This window comes from Rissa tridactyla, chromosome 2 (assembly GCF_028500815.1).
Source record: "Rissa tridactyla isolate bRisTri1 chromosome 2, bRisTri1.patW.cur.20221130, whole genome shotgun sequence".
NCBI lineage: Eukaryota > Metazoa > Chordata > Aves > Charadriiformes > Laridae > Rissa > Rissa tridactyla.
The window spans coordinates 142,401,156-142,428,769 of record NC_071467.1 but is presented as its reverse complement, the minus strand read 5'-3'; the positions used below and the strand labels follow the sequence as shown (position 1 = coordinate 142,428,769).

At 36.9% G+C, this 27,614-nt stretch overlaps 1 protein-coding gene across 8 annotated transcripts in view; it reads left to right on the top strand.

Moving 5' to 3' along the window:
* The window catches only part of AKAP9 (A-kinase anchoring protein 9), a 121,232-nt gene that overhangs the window by 17,971 nt on the left and 75,647 nt on the right, over window positions 1–27,614 (top strand). For 5 of the 8 annotated variants that reach the window (XM_054189348.1, XM_054189344.1, XM_054189345.1 and 2 more), the window contains exons 2-5: window positions 10,596–10,850; window positions 19,041–19,085; window positions 26,109–26,162; window positions 26,571–26,741. In XM_054189348.1, coding sequence (XP_054045323.1) covers window positions 10,596–10,850; window positions 19,041–19,085; window positions 26,109–26,162; window positions 26,571–26,741 — 525 coding nt within the window. The remainder of the gene's footprint in view (window positions 1–10,595; window positions 10,851–19,040; window positions 19,086–26,108; window positions 26,163–26,570; window positions 26,742–27,614) is intronic. The other 3 variants (XM_054189347.1, XM_054189349.1, XM_054189350.1) reach the window with 3 other exon arrangements.

Sequence of the window (27,614 nt, the reverse complement as noted above, 5' to 3'; positions counted from 1 at the left end):
AATTTTAGCTCTTGCCTGGAATTTCTTGGCTTTGGGAAGCTGAATGATTTTAGAAAGGCTAAGGGGGGAGAGGGGGAAACATTTTTCCTTGCTGAGGCCTGAAAGATTTTCTTAAACACATTCGTTAATCCATCTGTTAACACTGTGATAATTCTTCCTCCTTCCCCACCTCCCCTTCAAAAAGTTGTTCCAAAAGATTGTAGGACATTGGAGACTGACTTTGTGCCGTTGGGTTTTTCTTCATCCTAGCTGAAGAAAGCTTCAGGATCCAGTTATTAATTAAAGTTGGTGTTATGCATAAACCTAGTGGAACAGGAGTGCATTTCTGTCAGTGCACAACTCTTTTGCCTTCCCATCATTACTGAGCCTTTGAAACTCTGGGCAAAAATAAAGGATAGTCCGTGCCTTTTGAGACAGCACCTGACTGGTGATCTCCCTCACTTAATGCAGAGGAAAAGAGGCTCTGTTTTACCTCAGCTGAATGGGCCTTGATGTGGCAAAGACTTCATAATGTTTCAGGTTTCAAGCATAGATGATCTGTGCTTTTTTACAGAGCAGCACGAAACAAGCTTTCTATTGCCCTCTCATTTTTGTCACTGGCAGCTTGGTCCAATCCACTTATTTCCTCTTTGCTTTTGGGAAATATGGTACCAGCGTGAGTCAGATGCTTTTTTCACCCTCTATATCAGCAGAGACAGTTATACAGCATTCAGTATGAGAAGAATAAAGTTAAAAAGCAGATAGGAGCAGTATATAAATCATGTATGTAGAAGTAGGTTAGTTAAGAGACCGTTTGGGCAATTTTTTTAGGAGTTGGTTTGAGGCGTTGCTTTTCCTGAAGCAGTTCAGCATTGAAATGTGCTTGGCGTTCTTGTGTCTGTCATTGTAACCTGACTTGAGAGTATTTTCATACACTTAACTTCCATTCCATGTCCAGAAAATAACCCAGCTGTAATGAACTTAGCTGTTCCTAGGTCTGTTCCTATTTAAATTCTTGGGACATGGAAGAGCAGCCCAGATCAGAACCACACTAATTCTGAGGCTTTCCAGCTCACAGGGCCATCTGGAGGGGTTCATTCAAGTTCAGTGCCCTTGGTTATTAGCACTGACAACAGTACTCTAACTTGATACAGGCTGCTAAAAAGAATTACCCAATGTGCTGTTCCTCTCGCTGTCCTGTGTTATCCTTCCTGGTACTTCACCTATAAATGTAAATTGTGGTGGTCCCATTGGTTTTCTTCAGAGTATTGCAAAGGAATGGCTGTCTCTGGAGCTGAAAGACTCTCAAGCTTGAATTAGGTAGAGACTGTAGCATTTCTTCTTTGGAAATTTTCATAGCTTTATTGGCATCCTCTAATACTCATGAGCCACTTAAGTCTCCATAAGGGGAGACATTCTAAGCTCTTGCTCATGTTACTTGAGAAAATCTGATTGTGAGTGCAACATAAAAATGAGTATATTGGAAATACCTCATTCCTGTGTGATTACTTTCTTGTTCATTCAGCCTAATGTTTTCCATTTAGTAAATTCAGCATCTGTTGAGTGGAACAAATAAACTAAAGCTCCATTTGCCTCAACAGATAAGCAGATTGAAACTTCTAAAGAACATTAATTCTTTACTTACAGTTTGGATTTTCAACTAGGTGGCATAATATGTTGAGCATATTTGCAGGTTGCTTGCTCAGTTATCTTCTTTTTGTAGGTTTTTATCTCAGGATTTGTAAAGAGTTGTGATACTCTCCTATTTGTGGATTAGCAGAACAGAATAATAGAATAGAATAGGTAGATTTCACTAAAAAGATGCCTTTTTATTCTCTGTATTTGATACTTTTTTATTCATCTTACTCTCAGTTATCCTTTTCTTAATATAGGCATTAGGAACCTAGAAGGCAGTGCTGCAAATTTGCCTACGCTTCAGGAGTTAGTGCTTTGGCAACACAGCCCTCAGTGCTTAGACCTTTTGAGAATATGACAAAAGGTGCCGTTTTCTTCTCTAATACGTTACCAGTTAGCCTGTTCAACACCTCTTTAGGGGGCAGCCTGTCAAGCTTTTACAAAACTTGGTGGCCTAACAACAAATGAGTTTTAAACATCCTAGGGAAGGCTTTATTCTCTAAATCTCAGTGTTGAAGTCTCCCAGACTCTCCTTCTTATGCCTTTTGAGGGCCTCAACATGGAGGCCCATGGAACATAAAAATGTTACTGCATATTAGAATCATAAAACTGTGTTGCAGGTGAGAGAGAGATTACAGCAGGTATTTCTTCAATTATCCAGGGGAAGGTGGAATAGATAACCTGAGACCGAAACCACAGCATATCTCCAGCTTCTGAGTGATGTCAAAATTTCAAATTCAGGTTGGCCTTTTTGCTTTGTCTCTATTGGCTTGCAATACACCCAAGTCAAGACTTTGAGACATATCTGTCCTTTATAGATGATCAAAATAAATCCCATGCCAGGGCCCTGCTTTTTGTCCTTGTAGCAATTATTGCATACCCGTGGTCAAGGGGAGTAGTGACTTATCCTTACTAGGGCAGATGAATCTTAATCCTTCAATTTTTAAGACAAGTTATCAGTCTGAATTAGTCTAAATATTTTGGTTTCACTTTCACTCCCAGTAATTGTTCAGAAATTATGCCTTATTATCATTCAGTGATGAGGATTATCACATTACAATTGGAAAAGCCTGAGCCTTTCTATCACAGGACTGTTTATGATCTCCCATGAGTTTCATGATGCACCTGAGTGTCATTTTGCACTTGCAGGCAGAGTCTGTCTGACTCTGGGAGATATCCTAGCTATAACTTGTACAATACAGTTTGCCACAATGCATGTTATACATTCAGATGCATCTTAGAGCAGACTCTAGCATTCACTCTATGTGCAAAATAAATGCCCCTTTCTCAGACTTTTGTGACTTCTGTGTTGGTGGCAAATCCCAAGCAACACCTGGCAAAGAATACTATTTTGCTTTTGCCTACTGTCCGTGTGCTTAGTTGCAGACACTGCTCCTGTGGAGAATTTTAGTCTGCTAGATTGAAAGTTTAAGATATGCTTTCTGTTGTTAAATGCAAAATTTACATCGAAGCACTGGAGCTAGGAGTTGTTTGTTCGGCTCGCTGGGTGTATTGGGTTTGTGTGGCAAGATTTTGGTAGCAGGGAAGCTACAGAGGTGGCCTCTGTGAGCAGCTGCTAGAAGCTTGCCCTGTGTCTGACAGAGCTCCAAGACAGACCTGTTGCTGACCAAGGCCGAGCCCATCAGCGATGGTGGTAGCACCTCTGCCATGGTGTATTTAAGAAGGGGGGAAAAAAACCTGCGCAACAACCTGCAGACGGAGAGAGGAGTGAGAATATGTGAGAGCAACAACTCTGCAGACACCAAGGTCGGTGAAGAAGGAGGGGAGGAGGTGCTCCAGGTGCTGGAGCAGAGATTCCCCTGCAGCCCCTGGTGAAGACCATGGTGAGGCAGGCTGTCACCCTGCAGCCTGTGGAGGTTAACAGTATAGCAGATATCCACCTGCAGCCCATGCCAGACCAGTTGATGCCCAAAGAAGGCTGTGACCCTGTGAGAAGCCTGCTGGAGCAGGCTCCTGGCAGGACCTGTGGCGCTGTGAAGAGAGGAGCCCACGCTGGAGCAGGTTTGCTGGCGGGACTTGTGACCCCGTTGGGGACCCACTCTGGAGTAGGCTGTAGGCTGTTCCTGAAGGACTGCAGACCATGGAAGGGACCCATGTCGTAGCAGTTTGTGAAGAACTGTAGCCCATGGGAAGGACTAACGTTGGACAAGTTTGTGGAGAACTGTCTCCTGTGGGAGGGACCCCCTGCTGGAGGAGAGGAGGAGTATGAAGAGTCCTCACCCTGAGGAGGAAGGAGCGGCAAAGACAATGGGTGATAAACTGACCACAATCCCCATTCCCTGTCCCCCTGCACTGCTCTGGGGGAAGAGGAGGTAGAGAAATCAGGAGTGAAGTTAAGCCTGGGAAGAAGGGAGGGGTGGGGGGGAAGGTGCTTTAAGGTTTGGGTTTTTTTTTCTCATTGTCATGAGTCATCTCAGTCATCTCATGACTCTGATTTGATTGGTAATAAATTAAACTGATTTCCCAAGTCGAGTCTGTTTTGCCTGTGATGGTAATTGCTGAATGATCTCTCCCTGCCTTTATCTCGACCCATAAGCCTTTCGTTATATTTTCTTTCCTCTGTCCAGCTGAGGAGGGTAGCAATAGAGCGGCTTTGGTGGGCACCTGGTGTCCAGCCAGGGTCAACCCATCACACCGGCTTTTTCCACTGTATTGTAAGACCAGATTCTCAAATAACAAATGGTATTATTGCTATCAAATTCTGTTTTACAAAAGAGGATTGCGTAGGGTCAATTCAGTTTTGCAATAAACAGTTAATCGCAAAACTGGTGTACTGACAGTTGGATTCATGTCTTAGTCATTTACTATGGTAGGCACTGAGAGTAATTTCAAAGAGGTTTCTCATAGTTTCTCTTCATTGCTGCCAGGGCATGCTTCTCACTCATGTTCAGCTTGCTATCCACCAGGACTCTCAGATCCTGGTCTCAGCAGAGCTACACACCAGGCCAGTCAGTCCCCAGCTGTCACTGCTATGTGGGATAATTCCATCCCAGGTGCAGGACTTGGTTTTTATCTTTGTTGAATCTCATGCAATTGCTGTTGGCTTAGTCTTCCAGCATGTTGTGGTCATTCTTCCTTCTGGTGTTACTGGCTTTCCTCCAGTTTGGTGTCATCTATGAACTTGGTTAAGATGCATTCAATTTCATCATCCAGATTATCTATAAAGATACTGAATATTATAAGACTGCCAATTTGACTTTGAGCCATTAACCACCGCTCTGAGATACAGGCAAGAAGATTCAGACATCTTTGTCTTCTTACATTGACTGAGTGATCTAAAGATGAACCTGGTCCAGCACAGAAAATTTCTCACTGGATGCCAGACGGTTTGAGAACTTCTGACAGAGAGCAAGTCCCCTTCAGCTGAATGTGTCCTACTTACAGAAGTTTAATCAGTATCTGGAACATCTTTTGAAATGATAGCAGTTGAGAAATGCAAGATCATAATGTAGATCTCCATTCATGCCTTTATGGTACGGTGTGGAAATGAAAAAGAATAATTACTTGGCTGTAGCAGCTTCTCTGAGTTTCCATTTGTTGTCAGTCTTGTAAATTCACAATTTACCCTTCTATGCTGCTTCTTTAAATGTGAGTTAAAAAAGAGATTATGTGGTTAAGAGGAACTGTGAGGGGCAAACAAACCCCGCTCTTTCTGTAAGAGGTGCCTATGCAGCGCTGAATTTGAGACGTAAGCACTTGACATTAGTAAGTTAAAATTTGAAGCTAATAATGTTTGTGTACAGGTACATGAAATATAACTGTACAACAATTCCCATACAGGATATGCTACCTATAAGCTTCTTGTCTTAGCAATTAGAAGTTGTGTTTTAAACAATAAGTACAGCAAATATTGTCTATCTTATTTCATAATAGCCTTCTTCAGAGGCACTGAGCAATTTCAATTCCTGTTTACTGTAATACCTCTGAAAATGAGACTATCCCTATCTAATACATTGTCTGAGAATGTTAAGCAATAATAAGCAATCATAAGACAGCATCCAGTTGTAAACAGAACTTCACGTGTTTCTGTTTTGAAGTCTTTTATGCATGCGAAATAAAAATATAGCTATTGATGCTTTATAAATGTAACTTTTAATTTTCATGGAAATTTTCAGTATTTTCTTGTGCTGATATATGGACAGTGATTAAATATTGCATCTTTTGTTCAGATATTTGATATATTTTTTTAAATGCTTAAGAGGAGATTAAGTTTTGCATTCTGTTGGAGCCAAATTTTATTTCAACATTCACTTCTACTCTAGAAGTAGCTCAGTCAGACCATAATTGAAATTAATTGATGAACAGCTTATCCCAGCAATCTAGATTGCTGGCACAATTGCCAAGGTTCAGAATGTGCTGAAGATAGCTGATAAATAAATAATGGTGCTGTTGTAATTAGAGCAGTACATGAACTATCATAATGGACATGGTTTACACAAGTAATCCCTGCCACTCTACAAGTTAGTTCCCTTCTGTCTCAAGACTATTTAGTTTCTAATAGCTGTTCATTCTCCTCTTTTCTGACCTTCTGCCAGTTGGAGGCTATCAGCATTTAAAAGCTAAGGTAATGTTGTACCAGGTGTCTGTAATTTTGCTGCAGTCTGTGATGTGGGATTGGTGCTAGTATGTTGTTTCGGGATTCGTAAGTAGAAGGAGGTTATAATTAGAACTAGATAAATAAATATATTCTCTAAATAGCTAAGTTCTGCTATTCAATTGTTATTTTACTGCGGGAAATTATTTTGAAAACTATACCCATTACTTATCTGCATGCTGCTCTATTGTAGTCTTGTGACTTTCAATAAATGTTTTTCTGTTTATAAGAGGCAACATGCCTTGCGCATCCACAGAATTTAGCGCTAAAATACAACCGCTTCCCATTTTTCAAACTAATGGAAAGCTGAGCAGCTGTTTTATATGGCACTTCTGGAAATCTGAAAAGAAACATGTAATTCTTCCTGGACAATTTTATTGTAGGTTGTTATGCATTAGAAGGAAAGAAACATAATTTCATTCTCAGAGTTCGGGTTAAAACTTCAATTTATTTATTACAATTAAGAATTTAATTGTACACTGGATATTTGATAGAAGTAATTCAGACAATAAACATGGACTCCGTAATATAATTTTTAAAAATTGCTATAAAGTGGACATGTTTGTTTCCAAGAGGATTGGTTTTTTTCTTAGAAGCAGGACTTCAAAAACCTATGAGCTGGAAATTGTGAGTTGTTAGTTACTTTAGATTCAAAAGCTGAGAGTCAAGGATAAGGAGTAAAATCAGCTGTTACTCACAACTGGAAAACACTGATTGAATTCTTAATAGGGGTCCTGTCTTACCAGCATGACGGGAAAAGCTGAGACAATGTGCTGGCAGACTGTGAAAGACTACTTGCTCTAGGTTGGTTTTCAGATGTGCTAAAACACAGTAAGGTTGTATCATGGCTGACTCTGTTCCTGATGCCTTCCCAGAGTAAGGTACTCCTTCTCTGTTCTGAGTGTCCTTCAGCTCCATGGACCTGTTGGAACGGGTCCAGAGGAGAGCTATGAGGATGATCGGAGGGCTGGAACACCTCTCCTTATGCAGAAAGGCTAAGACAGTTGGGGTTGTTCAGCCTGGAGAAGAGAAGGCCCTGGGGAGATCTTGTAGTAGCCTTCCAGTACCTAAAGGGGGCCTGTAGGAGAGATGAGGAGGGACTCTTTATGAAGGAGTGTAGCAATAGGCTGAGGAGGGTAATGGTTTTAAACTGAAAGAGGGGAAATTTTGATTAGATATTAGGAAGAAATTCTTTACTCTGAGGGTGGTGAGGCAGTGGAACAGGTTGCCCAGGGAAGTTGTGGATGCCCCATCCCTGGGAGTATTCAAGGCCAGGCTGGATGGGGCTTTGAGCAAGCTGGTCTAGTGGGAGGTGTCCCTGCCCGTGGCAGGTGGTTTGGAACTAGATGATCTTTAAGGTCCCTTCCAACCCAACGGTTCTATGATTCTTTTTCCTCCATGACTAACTCCGGTGTTTACCTCTTTTGCTCTTGCTTGCAACTTTTGTAACACGACAGAGACTTGACATGGAATTATTTCAAACCTGCAGATTCAGAACTGACAGAAGCAGTGCTAGGTTCTCCACAGACTTAGTTTTGGCATTATCAAGCTGGTATTCCTGGAAGACAGGGTAAAGGAATGTATAGTTGTATCAGCTCGTGTTTGTTTCCCATTTTGTTCGCGCTGGAAAAACTATTTTTCTAGAACACAAAATCTGGAAGTATTTTTCAGTTTTAATTAAAGTTCTAATTATACAAAATTTATTTTCCTTAGCTTCCATGACTGCTGGTGGACTTTTTCCTGCTTGTCATTGAAATGTAGATAGATCCTCACCTCTAGTTCCTGAGTCCCATTTTCTGAAGGAATTCGATATCTAAGATTCCCTTCTCTTGATGTGAGCATCACAGAGTGTATTCGTTCAGCAGTAGCTTTTTGTTATGCTGCTTCTCTCGTTTCAAGTTTTTAAAATGTGATTAAAAATGTGAATTTGAAGCTATGTTGCATTAGTAGCTGGACAGTTTTGTGTATATGTGAACGTGCGCAGTAAAAAGTGCATTTTTTGTGCGCTTTTGATTTGTGGTGATTTGTGCGTGCATCTGTCACTAATAGTGTAGTTATTGACAAAATATTAAATGCTCATACAGAAATTGACAGTTGAGAACTTTTGTAATACAAAAATACAACAGTTTAACTTGCATATGCATTTAACTTGCATGTGTGCCCATCTTCAGCAATGTTTAAAGGGAAAAAAATAAAGTCTGTTTCTAACTGAGTTTAATCTGTTAATTCTAAAGAAGTGAACGTCGACAACTTGATTTTGAAGGGAGAGAAATCTGGCATACCCAGATGCCTTAGTTAAAATATGCAAAATACTTGAGGAGAGACACAGAGTAATTCACTTGTCCTTGAACTACATGTCTAATTTTGTAGACAAATAAAGACTGTAAAGCTGCTTTAAAAAAGCCAACTTAACTTTCCATTACAGAAGGTTTCAATCAAGTTGGGCAAGAGAGTTCTTGACCAGTGGCACTACATGTCTTTCACTATTTAGAAAGAAAAAGTCAAAAAAGCAAAATCTCTCAGTAGTTACACTTGAAATCAGGTTATCTGCTTTATGTCATTGTGGCATTTGGACAAATTCTGCTTGTCTTCTGGATAAATGTAAAACTATTTTGTTGAGGTAAATTTACAATTTTAGGAGAATGTAGTAATGTCGTAAGGAGACAACTGGAACTTTCACCCTTCCCATTTTTGAGACGCTAAATCCATGTTTTGTTTTGTTTTCCTTAAACTTTTAAGTTATGAGGAGACTTTATTTTCCTGTTCAGAAACTTACTTCAGGAGTTTGTAAGCTTTAATAGATTTTTGGTGAAATAAGGAAAGTTACCTATTTAAAAAAATGGAAAAAACCCCATGAAGTTGAACTAATTAGAGACATGTAGGAGGGAGGAAATAAGTATTAAATACATAGGTGAGCATATTTGGCTCAGCAAATCTTCAGGTCCTCCTCCTGTAAACAGAGCAGGAGCCGTATGCCAAGCCCTCGGTCATCCTAAGGATGGAGAGGAGGCTGAAGAAACCCACAGTGAAATACAAGTAAAGGGACAAAAGAATAAACTAACCAGAAGTCAGAAGTGATCTGTCAATGATGTGTTTATTTAGACTGGGGCTTCTCGGCTCTCTTGTGGCCAGATGAGAACAAGGGAGCACTTCAAGTGGTGGCTGGCACTGTGACCGGGCAGTGACTGGGCAAAGGGGTCCGTGTGTCCTGCTTGGTTTGGTTGTTGCCAAAGAGGTTGGATGGAAGCCTGGCTTTCTCGATTGGTGAATATCATGAGCAAACATGCGATTTTTTTCTATAGCTTTTTCTTAAAATTGCAGATGATTTATAAAAAATACATGCTATTGGGTATTAGTTGATGTAACAAGTATTTAAAGCTTTAGTGTCTTTATTTGCATGCTTTGTATTTAATTTGGAGCTACATTTCTAAAACATATTGTAGTATTTAATTAATGTCGGACTCTTCAATTGGAAAATAATCATTTTTATTTCCAGATTTTAGTGGTAGGATCTGTTTAATTTTGAATTAATTGGTAAAACTTGCCGTGCTTGTTTTTCTTATTTGAAGAGAAATTCTGTTCTTGTTAAGAAAAAGATATTTACAATGGATTTTCTTGTGTAAACCACTATAAAGTGATTAAAAGTGATAAGCTCTTCAAAAGGCAGTGTCTTACAGTATTTGAATAGCTTACATACTAATTGGTTTTTCAACTGTGTGCCTGGCTCACCTGTGACTTTTTGTTCATCAGCATGTTTTGCTACAAGGTAGTATATCTGGTAGTTTGCTCACTGTTTTTAGACTATTCCCTCATTACGTGTTTTGCTATTTCTTTATCATGTTTTTAGTAACTTGATCTGCTTTTTGAGTTCTAACATAAACTTTTTAGAAAACTTTATATGATACTTGGTGGAAGAATGGTTTGCTTTTATCTGTTTCTGGTATAAAAATTAAAAGTCAGTTCTGTATGTAAATTAATTTTGAGGTATTTGTTACTACAAAATTGCAAAATGAGATCAGAGGTTATCTCATTGCATTTGTCATTTATAACTAAACGTGTACCTTTACCTTTGAATGTTTTGATTTCTAGGTATCAATCTATGGAACAGTAACTTGCTAGTATGAAGCTGAAAAGGAATTCATTAATAGAGTGTTGGTTTACATTTAAGATTTTTTTTTTAAAGCAAACTATGTAAACGGAAGAATAATCTGAATGTGTCTTAGATATGCAGCATTAACTTCTAACATGTTTTCAGTAGTGATTAGTTTGAAGCTTATGTAGAACAGCTGCTAAGCCTTTGTAGAGGATGTCATTAGTAATAAAGAGGAAAACTTTCACCTTTAACAAGATTTTGTCTTCTGTACAGCTTGCCCAATTTAGGCAGCGGAAGGCACAAACTGATGGTCAGAATGGATCAAAGAAGCAGAAAAAGAAGAAGAAAACAGCAAACATCAAAGATGAAGAATCAATACAAGATGGGATTGATACTGATCGATCTCGAGGTGATGAAACATCCACGTGCAGCAGCCGGAGAGGAGCAGCTGCTGCTGCTGACTTTGCTATTATCAGGACTTTGCATAGTGGAGAAATTATCAAACACAACCAGACTTACACCATTGAGGTAAGTTTGTCTCAGGCGACCAGTTACTTTGGCGGGGGCAAAATAGTCCATTCGTTTTGAGAGTGGGAATAAAGGAATTATATGAAATTTTTTATATTATTTCCTTGCCTCCTTTGTCTCTCTTTAATATGTCCAGAGAAGGTGCTTTCTACCTGCCTGCTGGCATCATGTTTTTTGTGGTAGTCAGTGTACTATAGATTATGGAAAATTTGTTGGTACTGCTGTACTCCCTAAATGGGCAAAATTTGGTTTTGTTTATTGCTTCATTTTATACATTTTGTTTTATTAAAAGTTTACAAATTGCAGTGGATTTTTGATCATTGCAGCTATGGCTGCAACAAAATGCAAAACTGAACGTGTTTCTTGTATCTGTATTCGAGCCTTTCTGGTTAATGTGGAGGAGAAATGAATTTAGAAAGCACTACTTAGAACTGGATGGCTTAAGAGACTGATAAACAGATACTCTACTTTTACTACTTACTGAAATATAATTCTGATTGTTAATATAATCCTGATGCTCTGGGAAGGTTGTAAAATGCCCGGTGTGATACACACTGGCAGTCCAGTTCAGTTCTGAGTGGACGTGAATTCCAGATGTGAGGGACAAGAGATGTCGATGTTATTTACAGAATACCTTATTATGCCTCTAAAAGGACAAGTGGCATTCTGAACAAGCAGTTTAACACAGATTCCCAGCTCTGTGCACATGTATGCAGTCTTTTCTGAGAGATGTAGTAGAGGTGAATGATCTGCATTTTGACTTGTCAGTCCTGTGCTGGGATAAACCACTTGTAACTATTTTGTCTCCATTATCTCATTTCCAGCAGCTGAGAAGTAAGAAATGAAACTTTTCAAAAATTTCTTGCATTTGTGTTGAAAAAAAGAAGTTACCCTGGTAGAGGGGCAGACAGGCCACATCATATGTGCAAATAAAAACTTCTAAAGTAATTGATCATTTATTTTACAATTTTAAGCCTATAATATAGCAGTACACTAGATATTTTGAGCTTAATAGATACATGCCTTTAATATGTAGCTTTTCATACTCAGAAAGCTTATGTTAGGTCTTCAAAACTGTTTGTAGTAACTCAATAAAACTGTCTGTTCAACTCATGGCTTTTTCTGGAAGAGGTAATAAATTTTTTAAAAAGTATTTAATACCAGATTGACTGTTTTCATAGGTGATAATGAGACTTTTTTGCCTTCTAGGAAAAAAGAAAGGTGTACTTTATGAAGTGCAGCAGATTATTTACAGCTAAGGAGAGAGGACTGCCAGGGCACAGAGCTGTTTAGAGGGAATCACTTAAACTGTTGTTTTAACAATATTGTAGTCTACACAAATATGCTAACTGTATGAAGAAACATTCTTAACCAAATACATTTTGAAATACATCATGATTGCACGTTACAGATGGACTCTGCTGGTGTATTTGCTCTCAGTCAGGATAAACGTCTCTGCTACAGTTGCAGAAACAGGGTAAAGTACAGAATCATAGAATAATTTAGGTTGGAGGGGACCTCCAAGGTCATCTAGTCCAATCCTGTGCTCAAAGCAGGTCTAATTAGATCAGGTTGGTCCTAGTAGCCTATGTTGGCGTCTAAATGCTAATAGTACAAGACATAGCTGATTTTAAAAATGGAAGAAGTATTCACACTACAGTTGCTAGTGATTACACACATAGATACATTCTTAAGACTGGGTGTGATTTTTCTGAGGTCTGCCTTATTCCCAAAGCAGCTTATCTTATATTTAAATAAATAAATGTAGAGGTGCATGGGGGTTTTGGTTTGTTGGGGTATTTTTTGTTGGTTTTGGTTGGGCTTTTTGTTGGGGTTTTTTGGGTTTGGTTTTTTTTTTTTAAAAGTAGCTTTAAAAGAATAAGCATGGTGATTAGTGTTTAGTTGTAATTTGACTCTACTGAATTACTCGTGTTTCAGAGACTTCTAAAACAGTATTCACTTCCACCAAAAAAAAAGCTGCTCCCAATTGTGAGAGCATTTTTCTTTGTTACACGCTGTATGTGGCTTGCTTATTCATGTTAAATATGTAATTGGTATTTTTGAATTGGAAGATGATTGCTAAAGTCTCTGTCTGTGCAGTATTAATCGAAGAGGAAAAATTCTGAAATAGTTTCAAGGAATCTCATAATTTACTGGTTTTAGTCTTACAAGTGCAATGATTTGGACAGAGCCTGTATTACAGTAATTGGATTAGGGCTTGCTTAGTTGAAATGGCAGCCAATGTAATAGTCAGTTTCAGGCTAATCCCTGCAATGGAGAATTACAGACAGCTTCTTTGAGCTGTTTGCTTTTTCACCCAATGTTAAATCTTTATAGGCTGCTGTGTCAGGAGAGTAAGGCAAGATTACTGGAGGCACTATGGAGGATTATTTTCTAGCTAAATTTTGATCCCACTGACTTATTTCATCTTTTACTGGAATTCGTATTTTGAATTGTTCTTTCTGTGACACAAAGTAGACTCAGAATGACGGACTGTGCTGCCTGTCTATCTAAAAATCCTGACTGGGCTCTTTTGTGGTAGTTTTGTGGATAGAAGTTTATCTCCCTGCAGTTTTTCTAGTATGTTTTTTTTTAGTTCCCAGTGGAATTAGCATGGCCAAATACAAATAACAGAGAGTTCTCTTACTCAATATGAGTAACAGAAAGTGAAATGGAGTTACTCCTCTAGGAGCTTATTTCCCATCTGAAGTTAGAGAAGTACCTTTTCAGAGAGGGCAAAAGTCTATTTAGAGAATGCAAAAAATTTTTTTGCAGTCATCCCTTTCCCTTTTTTTTCCTGTGTCTTCCAAAGGGTGGGTTTCTCCATCCCCCTGTAGTACCTCGAGTTACAGAAACTAATTGGAAGAACTGTCATTGTTTTGTACTGTCCTTATCCACTCCATTTTACCTTCTGTCTGAATTTACTTGTAGTTTCTATAAGGTTTTCCGTCCTCTGTAAGAGGAACAGTTTATTTACAAGACTTGTTAGAGAAATGCCAGTTGATATCTCTTTGTTAAAATCTCAGGGTCTTAGCTTGTTTCATGTTAAATTGTCTTGGTCTCACAAAGAGAATAATATGTTGAGTTTCTAGTTGCCTTGAGCTTTTGACTTTATTCTGTTGCACCCTGATATCTTTCGGTCTTGACATCCATAGTGTCCTTTTCCATACAGAAGTAAAAATAATGTGGGAGACACAGCCCAGGAAATAAATCGGATCAATGAAACTCTTTGTTTTAGGATGGCTTCTTTTTGTGACTTCCTGCAATTAAGAATGGAAGAAAGCAAAAGCCGCTTCCAGGGTAAATAATTGCTGAGATCACCTTCTCTAGAAGTCTTGAAATGATGCATCGGGCCAGACTGCTTTGCAAGAATGTGCTAATGCCAGGAAAACAAAAGAAATTAACTTATGGCACAGGAAAATTGTCCTTGAGTCACATGAGTAGTAAAAGCTATTATACAAAGCTTCTTAGAAAAGAAAAGTTCCAAGTTCTGTGATGAAGAATACCTGCTAATTGACTACAGTTGGATTAGTAACTCGTCTTTTGTTTTTCACAAGACAAATCCATTTGGTAATAGTTTTAGACTAGCTTAACTGTTTACTCAAGTAGGTGATAAAGTTTATGGCTCCGTATTTAATTTCTATAAGTGACTCCAGTTGATAGGCAAGGAACAGAAACAGAGTATGAAGGAGGCACTGGGTAGGATTCTTGAGAAGAACAAAGGAAGGAAAGTTACAGAAATATGGAAACATAAGCAGTATGGAGAAACAGAGAGGATGCCTCAGTGAGAAAAGGCGTAGGTGGTGAATGTGGGTAAGGCATTCCTACAGTAGGAGCATGAAAGCAAAGAGCAACCAAGGGCTTTGACTAGAGAAGAGAGATTCTGTGATGTACAGTTAGATGGGGGATTTTTAAAAAAGGGTGGATAAACAAAATGTAGTAAAAATTAGCCCAGTCACTTCAGATAATCTAGCATCCCTTGAAAAATGTATTAAAATTAGAGAATGATGATAAATAAATGTTTGGAAATGGTCTGTTCAATAGTAACGTCAATGACATGAGAGAAGATAATAGATACTCAGAAGCATATGGTTCTGACTGAAGACAGCCATCTTGCCATTCACCGTCTGGCCAAAAGATTGCCAGGATATCTTGCCCATTTTCTTTGATGCATAAGACAACCTCTGGCATGATGCCTTCCTTTCTCTGTAAATACCAATACATAATAGATTTACTGACATGGAAATTACCTGTATTGAAGAATGGTCTTTGCAAATTTACAAAGTATTTCATTTCAGATTAGACATTTATACGGCTGTATTAACAAAGAATAGAAACCTAATTAGATGCTTAGGTTGTCTCTCTGTTGATGATGTTTTCTGATACAGGAAATTTATACACTGAGGAGTGGGGTACCGTGCTGCGGATTATATTCAAATTTGGTAATGGTGTATCTCCACTAAGATGTACTCTATTTAAATCTGATTGTAGTCAGTTCGTTTGGGTTATAAATTACCAGGGAATACGTTCCTTTGAATTGAATGGTTTTCAGATTAGGAACTAGGGCAGGCGTGATGAGGCAATATGTAAGAGTAGTGCTTCATATTCAGAATGTTCTACAAATATTAAAGACCCATAAAGTTCAGGATGACCTAAAAGGGGGTTTCATGACTGGGGATTTTTGGTTTACATTCTTTTTCCCTCCCTTCCTAGTTGTAGTCCTCCTAATTAGTCTTACTCAGGTTGTGATCATCTATGGATCACTAGTGACCCATAGGAAACTGGCCAAGCTAAAATGAATTGGTTTTGCTTCTACTGCTGGCTAATACATGCTCAAGAATGAATCCAGAATTTTGTAATTACATTTTTGTAACAGTTTACAGTGAGGTCATAAAAAAGTCTTGGTTCTCGCCTTTAAATACTTTCAGCCATTGCAATTGGAGTAGTTTAGTATTGGATGTCTCTTTTTGCAAAAGGTTTTATTGTCCGCTATGAAAATTTTCTAAAGAAACATAAAAATCACTTTTCAGTTCTCATGGCCAATTTTGTATATGCGTTATTTTGTGAATCCTGTGGTAAAGTTGGGTGTCCAGTGCCAAAGAACGTGACTTCTGAGCAATGCTTAACAGCATACAGAAACAAGCTACTCTGAAATGGACCTCCTGTGTTCTTTTTTTGTATCATCTTCCAGTATTTCCTCTGAAGAATGTATACAGATGAAAGTGGTTTTAATTGTCTGAATACTCAAGTGTTATTATTAAGGGTACTACGTGCAGAGTTGATGGAGATAGTTGCCTATAAAGAGTCTTTGAGATGTCTGTTCAGTGTATTTTAACTATCAACGACATTGTCAGTGAAGAAAATATTAAATTAAGAATTAAAACATCTTGCTAGAAGAGAGTAGCTGTTTGTAGCAAGAAAATGTTGTGGGGCATAGGTGGTAGAATACATGCAAACTAACAGCCTGAAGTCAGAGCGTAGCAAAAACCTATTTCAAATTCCATAAAGTACTGAGAGAACTGATGAATAGCTTTGTTGGTATTATCCCGTCAAAAGATGCTGTGTTGCTAACAGTGTGTGTATATATGAATTTTTGGAAGTATTTCCTTTTAAACTGGACCCCTGTGGTTCAGACAGATGAGCTGTGTAAAACCTAGTTACTTCTGTTGACCAAAGAAGAATTGAAGCGTACAGAACGGGTGGCTTAATAATGAAAGGAACTGGATTTTGAAATAAAGTTGGTCCGGTCTTAGGATCAGAACAGAGCTGCTTGGAGGGCAAGATGAGTGCCCATAAAATGTTGACTACTTGTAATGTTATTGATTCTGACAGCAAAAGAATAGCATTAAGTCTTACAGTGTTGGAGTCTAATGTGTGAGCTCGTAGGATGTAAATCTTTTTAACTGAGTTTTAGCAGGGTTTGGATGAACCCCTTAGCACAGAAGACAGATCTATTTAATGAGTTCATTTGGCCATCTTTCTGTACTTATTTTCAATAAATCCCTTGGCAAAAATAATTGGACTTAACAGGCAAAAAACTATCTAGATGCAGGATCGAAGGAGATATTTTGGAAAGATCATTTATGCTGCTAAAGGATATTGCACACCTGAACTGATGGAGCACTATGTGTTTTTTGATAATTTGTTTTTTAAATTTAGATTTTTTTTTTAACTTTAGATTGGTATTCATAAAGGGCCAGCAATATATTCCTTTTTTAAAATCTCTCATCGGACCAAATTATGATAAAAAATTAGAAAATTATTTTCAGTAATCACCTTCCTTTGAGAATTCATATTTTCTTACTCTAGCGTAATCTTCAATCTAAAAGTTTTTTGCCTTCTACTGTGATTATCTACTAGGTTTGAGCTTGTTCCAGGATTTAAACATTCATTTATCATCTTTCTTATAAACAAGGGGCTGTTTGTATAATTAAAAGCATTGCAAGGAAAAACTATGTAAGAAATCAAGACTACTTGTCTTTGTTTTTTGCATGTTGGAGAAGTGTCTGCGTTTCATGCACTATAAAGAACTTCAAGAGTCGTTAGATCTAATTAAATATGTAAATTTATAGGAATACTTCTGAGCTTCTATAGGAATACTTCTAATCTTTCCTTGTGAAGTCTTCTGAATTGGAACTAACCATGAAAAATTGTAGGATGGTATGTCCATACATTTCTTATCTGTATTATGAAAATAAGTAACAGTGTGGTTTCCCCTGATTTTATTCCTTCCAGAGGACTTTGTCCTAAACCAAAGACCTAGACTACAAACAATATGTAAAATTTGTGTGTGTATGCATATGTATACAAATGTACATATAAGTGTATATAATATAAATAAGCATATATTTATTTTTAAAATTAAATATTGTTAAGTACTAATTGTATATTCCACAGCAGGAACACTTCTGTCACCCTATAATTTTAAAACATAATTTTGTTTCAGTTTGTGGCTTCTTTTTAAGGTGGACCTTTTTAATTTTTAAAATCATATGTACTGTATGAATTTTAGCTTCCACATTCAGATTTTAAGTTAGTTTTTTGCACTCTGTACATAAAATAATACCCTTTTTTTTTTTTAGATTAATTACATTGTGGGGCTACATATTGGATTTGAAATATGTAGAATCGATGATGTTGGGATTGTAAAAACTAGAGCTCCAGTAGGTCTGAGTGGCAGATTTCCTTTAAAAAAATACAAAACAAACCACAGTTGACAGTTCCAAATTTAGTTATGTCTATTAATGCAAAACTGAGTATGTTCCTTTGAAAATAAGCCTGACAGAATTCAATGTAAAATGGAGACTGATTTATTGTGAGGCTGGCTAATGAGTTAAGTGAATTTTGAAAAAGCCCTATTATGTACCCGTCATTTTTGGTAAAGTAGTTTTATCTCAAAATTACACTTTTCGAGTTCAAAAGTGTACTTACTTATTCCCCAATAGTGCATCTTCTATAGACAATTTGGATATTTTGCATATTTTCCTACTAACATCTTGATTCTCAAACCTGGTATATTGTGTATAGTTCATCAAGATACTCTGTGTTTAATTCGTGCATCTTCCATGGCATGTTTGTGCTTGGTTTGTTAAGGCTTTGTTCCTTTAATTGCTCTAATTCATTAGATCACAAGATTTGAGTCTTTGTCCTTGTTCTTCCTGATCACTTTTACCTTCCCTTGGTTTCCATGGAAGCTGAAGGAGAATATTAGTGCTTGTTTTGAAATTCTAGTCAACATCAAAAGTCTTGCGTGTATGAAAATGACATTCTATATATGATTATGTTCTTAAACCAGCAAAGCTTCTAATTAGGTAAAATTGATCTATCAGAGAAAACTCCTTTTCTTGGTATTCCTTATTACTTAAAAAACAAACAAACAAAAAACACGCAACAAAAAATTATAACTTACATTTCCAAAATATTATTATGTACGTGTAGGTTGTATTTTCATTAGCAGACTTTGTCATGTAATTATAATGTTTCCATAATCATAGTTGAACAACAAAGTAACTTTTTCTTTTTTAAAGCTGGGATTTAAAGTGGCTTTTGCTATATATATATATTCTAATCAAATTAATGTATAGCTTAATATTTTTGAATACTGTCTACATTCTCAGAAACAGATGGAAAATATCTTGTTTGATATTTTTAGAGTGCCATCATTGTAAATATTTTAATATTTTATTTTAGCCGGAAAGTGAAATTTCCACCACAGTAGAAGATTACAGTTCTGAGGTAAGACTGAAGTAACGCTTTTCCTAACTCTTCTTTCAACTTTTTTTTTTTCACGTTTACTGCAATGCTGTGCATTGTTTTTCAAAGCGAGAAGGAAAGAAAGAGCAGACATGATATTGTAGACAAAGCTGTTGCATGTCATTACTGGTATGATTAATGTACCATTAAAGCAAGCATTATGTCAACTACATAATGGGATGGCTACTATAATCAATAATGCAGTAGATATATGAACTCTTGTAACAATGTCATCGTTACGGTGGTATTAATGCTTCATGTTGCCGTTGGAGTTGTGGCTGTGCATAATTTCTGCTAATTTTCTGTGGGAAACTATTTAACAAGTTGATTATGTTTTAATGAGTTCCAAAGCAGCCGTTGCTCAGCGACTGGCTGGGCGTCAGTCTGCTGGTGGAAGGTGGTGAGTGATTGCCTTTGCTTGCTGTTTGGGAGTTTTGTTTTGTTTTCTTTCACTTATTAAGCTGTCTTTATCTCAGTCCATGAATTTTTCTTGCTTTTGCCTTTTCAGTTCTCTCCTCCATCCTGCTGATGGGGGGAGCGAGTGACTGGGGGGGCAGGGCTTAGCTGCTGTCTGGGGTCAGCGCATCACACATTGGCATCTACTACTCATCTCTGTCATGTTGAAGGGTAGTAGCATATATGGAAGTTTGGTCTTGCCAATAAAACAGTTCCTTATGTTTTTAAAGAATAAACTACCTCATGAGTAAATGTGGGTCACGAACATGCTTGCAGGAAATAGCCATGGAATATCTGAGTAAATATTGTTTCTAGTTAAAAAGAAATGAATTTTTCATGTCTCAATTGCTTTCTCTGGTGACAGTGTGGGTTTCGTTTTGGAGATCTCTGTGCTAAATGCTTCTGCAAAACACACCCCAGAATTTTAAGCTTGGTGACAAAGTAAGAGGGGATGGAGTAATCAAAGGAGTCTCAGTTGCTGAAGTCAATTTGGTGTAGGATACTTTGTTCCTCTCTTGATTAAACCTTTTCTAAGAGAAGGTGACTATGCCTTAGAGTAACTATTTGTTCCATACTAGTATTATAGCTGCTTATTGTGAAGCCTAAGGGAATATACACACCAGACAATGTGTCCTAGATGAAAGCGGTCGCTTTTCTTTCCAACCCGTCTCATCAAATCTCAGTTACGGTTTTCTCCATAGATTTGGTCTCAGCCTTTCCAGTTGAATTCTTTTGCTGTCCCTCTCTTCCCCAGTTTGACTCTTTCTCTCCCACTTTTCCCTCTTATCCTTGTTCATAAGCCCACTCACTTTCTTCTGGAGTGTTGGGAGAAGTAACTTGGGATTACAGGGAAAACGTTCCCTCACGTTCATTATTGGCTACTTTCAAATACAGAATACTGAACCATATGGACCCTTGGTCTATTCAATCGTGAGTGTTCTTATGGCATGTTTTTTGTGATGCAAACTTAAAAAAAATGTCTGAGACTGGCACTTTTGGAATTGAAGATTCCGGTCCAGCTGCTGGGGAGTGTTGTAAATGGAAGAAAGAAAAAAGATTTTTATGGAGAGATAGGTGCAAGGGGTTGAAACAAACTCTACCTGGTGAAAAAAAAATCAGTTTAAAGTTTTAGTATTTTTGATAGGTAAAATGCGTTTTATTTTGTCCAAGGAATTAAAGCAACAAAGAACGAAAAGAATCTGACTTTGCTTTATTCATGGTATGGTGATAGGGCAGTAAGTGCACACAGTTTGCCATTGAGAGTGTAGCAAACACATTTTTGAACAACTGCTGTGAGCTTACTGCACCTTTTTAGAATATACATCACCATGGTATGTGATTACTATGAGATGGAATATGCAGTATGTGAAGAATGAACCCTTGAAAACAGTTGACAACAGCGTTGATGTTCACGTGTTTTTACAAGTGAGAGGTATTACCTATATAATGAAATACGACTAAGAAATTTTGATCACTTCTGAGGCTGTAGGAAGCAATGTTGGAGACCGATTGCAAAAGCTCTAGAAAATACATCTTTGCATAAGGAGACAGAATACAGAAGAGATCTGGCATAATGCTCCATGATAATTGTGGCTATGTTCTGATTTTTAGTGTTTTGTTGTTAGTATCAGTTCAATTCAAAGCCCTCGTTGTAAAATGAATTTTCACATCTGAATACTTAACTTTACCCTTCATTCTTCAAAGATTTCTGTAGGTGCCTACAGAGTATATTAGGGAGCAATTTTTCAGATAGTAAAGACAATAGAATTACAGCCAAGCTGCCTTATGAATGTGCCTTTTAAAAAATTGCAGATTTCCTCAAAATTGCTGATTTCCTCAAAAATGCAATGACATGCATTTCTAGGCACTTCTTGCTCTCATTCCTGCAAAAAGACCTTTTACCTCCACCAGAATTATTTTCAAAGATGTAAGTAGGCAACACAGAACTTGTGAATAATAACACGATACTGGATCTGGTGAACAACGAACTCAAGTGGTGAAAGTTGCTATCTTAATAACCTCTTTTTAATTCCTGTTCATTACAGTTGGTTGGTATCTCCAACGAGGAAACAACACATTTAGGAATGTGTATATTTTAGGAACTGAATTTTCAATATGTTTCATGTCAGCTGTAATGTTACTTTTATTATTAAAAACACTACTTACGTTCATGGTCACCTTGCAAAGAAAGCAATCTGAAGCCTTTTCAGCTGAAGATGAGAATCAGTTAAATTTTCTTTGTAACAGTGTAATTATGAAGTTGTATGAAATCTCGAGCTCACCTTTTTTTCAGGTACATGACCTCCTTTTTGGAATGTTAAGAAACTGTACATTTGTAGAAAACATAGGCCTGTTCATCCATATTTTCCCTCATTGTTTAGAATATCTGTCTTCTTTTGAGTGTTTTTTGTCAGAAATTATGTTGAAATTAAGGCTGTCATGCTCCAAAATTAAATAGTTCATACATTATTTGTTTTGTTGTAGTTGGTAAAATGAGTCAGATGTTTTTAATCCTTCAGCCCTTTCTCTTGAGGAATTGGATAAAATTCACTGATGAGTATTTCCCTCTTTAAAAGACTTGTAAGACACAATTATAAGCCTGTACAGTTGTCTAAGCGAAGTCGAAGGAACCAGTGAATGTTTATATAAGAATAATTGTCTGGAAGGAATTTTATTGTAAACACAGTCTCTTGTTCAGCTTTGTTCTGCCACCTCTCTAAACACCTATGCTATCAAAGGTAGGAGCCAAAGTGAAGACTGATAAATCCTTCATATGGCCATCTTGCCTTTTGTAACAAATTATTCAGTTCGAGTAAGAATGAGACCTGCCAGAATAGTCTTAAATAGCTATTCACCACTATCATTTAATTTAAGCTTATGGTCTAAACTCAAAACTAAGGGAAGTTAAGCTTTTTCCAACAGTTAGAATTTTTTGGTTTTTTATAACTGTGTAAGGTAAAGTTGCCCCCATATATTTTCCATATGCCTCAATTTTATGGCATCACTGAAAGACTGTTCCACCTGATATTTTTTTTTCCTCTTATTGGCTCTCTTCCCAACTTGGAAAGTGTACCTCTGAAAAGATGGTTAGTATGATGTCTACAAAGTTTTGGGTTTTTTTAAGTGGTAATGAAATTCTATACCTCAGCCTTAACCACTACATAAAGAAATCTCCTGTTGCGTGCTATTAGCATATAGAAAAATGTATTAAGCCATGATATTTTAAAAAGCCATCAATTGTTATCCTTCAGAAGTTATTAATCTTAGTTATATGATGGTAATTATTTTCATAAACGAAAACCATTTTCAGTTTGTGATGAAGTATAAAAATATACACAACTGAAGTTCATTTTCCCAAGTTGCCCTAATTGCTAATTTTAGCTAAGTTTCATATAGTCGATTGTGACATAACTATAAAATTGAGGAGAAGCTAAGAACACTGACAAGCAATGTTGGAGGTCTAAGTATTAATTTTTGTGAAGGAATCAGATGTCCGAAATGTAAAAGAAAAGGGGGGGGGAAATGAAAACATGAGATAAATTGATTAATCCATTCCAGGTACTTCTGTATGTTTCTACTACCAAATCAAAGAACTTTTTTAATCTGAAGTCTGCTTGCCAGTCTGTAATATGTTATATTATTTTCATGCATTAAAATATTTTCTACAATTTTCAGTGATTGAAGAGTATGTATTGATTTATGCTGAGCACAAGTTAGCTATTTATAAAGGGAAATATCTGTATTACTGGCGTTAATGTTATAATAGTTACACATTACATATTTTTACCGCAATTCCTGAGGTACAATTTCAGGTCTTCCAAGGTCTAAGGAACATGAAAAGGGGTACAGTCATTTCATAAATTTAATCCTGACCTCTGGTGGCGATTGTCGTGAATCGCTGCCTTAATTCAGTGGTGGAAGTTGATTTTCCTTGTGTTTCTCTGAAAGAAGATTCCTTTCATTTGTCTTGAGCATATGTGTTTACTGATGCAGTATATATTATATCTTTATTTTTAGCCAATAGACTACAAATTAGAGTTTAACTTATATTAGTAAATACTGTTTCTGTGAATTATTTTGAAAATACAAGCAAGGAAGAAAAATCAGACAGAAAGTCTTTTGAGGGACTTCCATAACCTTCACCTTTTTCCGGTCTTTTGTTCACCGAGACAGTTGCTTCTGAGTGGCTAATGTGTTACAAAATTTATTTTTTTCTTACTTTGTGGTTATTTGTTTATGCAGTTATATCCAGAGCTCTTGTTACTCCTTCCATCCATTGTCTTAAAATGCTATGTGGTGTGATTGTTTCTTTAAATGTTTAATTGTTTGCTGGGGTATGTCACTAAGGACATCATAAGGCGTTAAGGCATAAGGACATTTCAGCGTTAAAGGTGAACTGCAAAGCTTTAAAAGAGGAAATTATAAGAGTCTACATCAGTAGTATTTATGGACTTGCAGAAGATCTCTGTATAGGTAAACCATAGAAAGAGACAAAACACAGAAGTCCAATGGGGCTTGTGTAGACATCTGTTAACACTGAAGTTGGTATTTGGACTACAGTCTTCATATATTGCAGATGAGTGAAAAATTCTTTCTGAATTAAGATATTTTGAAGGTAATAACTCAGCCCCAACTGTCTGTCTGCTCTGACACAGCAGAATCTCTGTCATGCCAGAGGTCATCAGGCTGCTCACGAGGCTCCCGTCGGCACAGCACCCTCATCTAATCCATAGATTACAGCGTAGTCTGGTCTCTTGTCATGTTTCAACTGGCACTTTATCAGAAAGCATAAAGCATTTGTAAGGAGAAGGTATTGGATGAGGAAGAGAGTGGTTGTTGTGGTTCACTTCTGTGACATTTAAGAGCGAGTCTCCTGTGAAATGAGGCGGGATTCCCCAAGTTCCAGACACTTGCTTTGAATGTCTATAGATAGCAAAATCCCTTTTATAAGTAAAAGGTCTTTTGTAGAAATTTCAGCTGCTAAGGAGTCTGGAACATCTAATGAGATAAGGCTTTTGTGTCTTTCCTAGTAGCTCTTGTTATAAAGCATCTAAGAGTCTTTGATTGTTGCACACAGAAATGCTTCACAGGAATAGAAGTGTGTCCGCTATGGTGGATTACAGGAATCATACACTATGTCTTTATCAATTAAGCCTAAATAAAATGGGATTTAAAAAAGGAAAAGAAGAGTTTGATAATAGAGTTTCTATTAAAGTACTAGTGTTGTTAATCTGGGACATGCTCCAAAATGTGAATGAAGCCATTGGTGCCAGGCACTGTGTAGGCATGTGTATGTCTGAATATAGAGTGAACATCTGGCAATACACAAGCGATGTGCAGTGCCTCTGTGAATTGCCTGAACTGCTGTTTGCTGCAGTTTTCTTTATTCTTTCTAAAACAAGGGAGTAATCTCTCTGTGGTGTCTGTCTTCCTTTTTACTGAGAAAGTCAAGAATTGAAAGAGCACTGTGTCAGCTCTGCAGATTCTTGTCTAATGCAGGTATATTCATTCTCTTAATACAAGCTTGACGATTGTATTGATCTCGCTTATAACAGTGTACTTCTATGTCGGGTAACTTATTGATTTCCTCAGGCATGATAGTCCTTTGTAAATAAGCCCTGATCTCGACTATGGCAGACGCCTGAGTAGTATAGCTTCATTTTTTGAGTGTTTGGGTCTGAAATGCCTTTCCGTCCCCAGTACCATTATTTTTGTTTCAGGCTCTGATCTAATAAACAGCTCTGAGGGGAAATACATCTGTTCTTGCTTTCTCATTTTAAATCATTGGTCTGCTGTTTTAAAAGCCTGCCTGTCTGTTATGCTTGCTCACAAGCACGCAGCATATTCTTGTTTGGATTATAAATAACTATAACTGCTACTTTGGCTTGTGCATGCCTTTTGGAGATTCATCATTATTGGTTTGCACAGTGTGTAGAATCAAAATTCTCATAGAAGCTGAAAAGGGTTGCAGTGTTAGGTGAGTGAAAGAGCATTTTTTTCAAATGCCTTATGTTAAATGTGTAATTTCTTCTCTTTTTCAATCTTAAGAAATTCCTTCAAATTTAGGATGAGAGTCTATGTTACTGCTTTTCTTGCACTATTGAGAGATTGGTGACTTTCAGAAATACTAAATTTTGGGGTGTATAAATATCTTTTAGAAAGCATAACTGCATTTAGTAATATATAGAAATATTAAACATATAATTTAAAAAACAATAGTACTGCATTTTAATTATTTAAAGTATAAAGCTTTGCATTGACCTTTAAATCTGAATTCCTTTGTTTTCTCTAGATATTTAAATTCATAATATGGTTTTTGTTTTTAGACAGTACTATCTATTACTGCAATTTTATGTGTTTTAAGTGTTACCTATGCTTACTTTGATGCAATTTACTATACATAAAGCTATTTTGTATTTCAAATGAAATAAATTTTTGTAGCATAAAAATTCCCGTGGGTCTGCAGGAGTCGTCACATAAGATTCAAATGAAAATAGAAATCAAGCTTTATTTCAAATAATAATGTATTTAGAAATTGTCTTTATACAGGTAAACGGTTGCAGTTTTGTGACAAGAACAGCTATACCTGCAGACTTAATCAGGGTACAGTATTGCAAATTGAATCATAATACTAATGGTCAATACTAAAAACCTTGAACAATTTGTTTTGAACAAAAACTATGTTGCTGCCTAATACTTTATTTTGCATGCTGTCCTCTGCATCTGCGTTGTTTGTTATATATTAATATAGCATATTGTTAAACTTGAAATGCAAAACAATTTACTACTGCTATTAAGGCTAAGATTATAAAGCAGAACTTGCAGAAATGCTTTATGCTTTTGAGGTGTGAATTATACTAACAAGGGAGGTTACCATGGCAATAAGATCTTCGATGCTGTATTGTATGATAATGTACTAAAGTGGTATTTGATACAGAATTTGATGTTAGAGTTTACTTACTGTGATAAAGCATAAAAAACCGGCATGTTAAGGAACTTGGATTGATTTAGGAAGAAGAATTTGGAGTTGGAGAGATTTGTTCTGAGCATGGAATGCAGCACTCTCACATGCAGCTAGAGGTGATGGAGAATGAATTGGCTGGGAAACAGCAAGAGATTGAAGAGCTAAACAGAGAGCTAGAAGAAATGAGGGCAGCATATGGTACAGAAGGATTGCAACAGGTATAATTACCTTATGTTGCTTTCTACTTGCTACTCGGGTACATGCGAAAATGCAGAGCATCACCTGAAAGAGTTTGCACTTAATGGCAGCTGTTCAGAATGCAGTCAGTGTGTGGTATAGAATTGCACGTAATTTCTTTCAGTCACATACCATGCGCTTTGTTTCTTTGAATGGCATTTCCATTGTGTGTCTCTTTATTCTGTATTTTGTGACTAAACTTCCAGTCTTCTTCACAGTGACTTTCTTCAGATCAGGAATAGAAAGACAGTTTTCTTCAAGAAAAGCCCTAATTCTTCTCTAGTTGTACAAAGACTGCATTTCTTGAATACCTTCCTGTTCCTCCAAGGTCAAAAAACCTCAGGTTTTACTTCCTAAGGAATGATATAACTGACTTGATCCTTGAACTAAAAAAGTGTTTGTATGTCAGACTTCGCAGTCTGAAATAGAAAGCAACTGTTACAGGAAGTTTTAACAAACATCTAATAACTTGGTATTACAGGGAAGTATTTCTTACTTAAGAAATACCCCTGGAATTTAAAGTTAGGTTTTAAAGTAAAAGCTAGTAAACACTTATTCTTCCAGTTTAAGCAAGTGGTGCAATGCACTGAAGTCAGTGCTTTGTCATGCTTCATACTTATCTGTCTCTTTTAATTTGGATTCAGGTCACATCGTTGTGTTTTTTTCTGGGTTTTTTTTGCAAAGTACTACAGAATACCAAAATTGTTCTAATATTCAATGATTTTCACCTTCATTATTATTGCACAATTATAATTTTTTATGTTTCATTTGTATTTTATCCGTGAAAATGGTTGTCATGTTTTCCACCGTACTAGAGATGTTTAAGTGGTTGCCCTGGAGGAAGTGGTTTATCA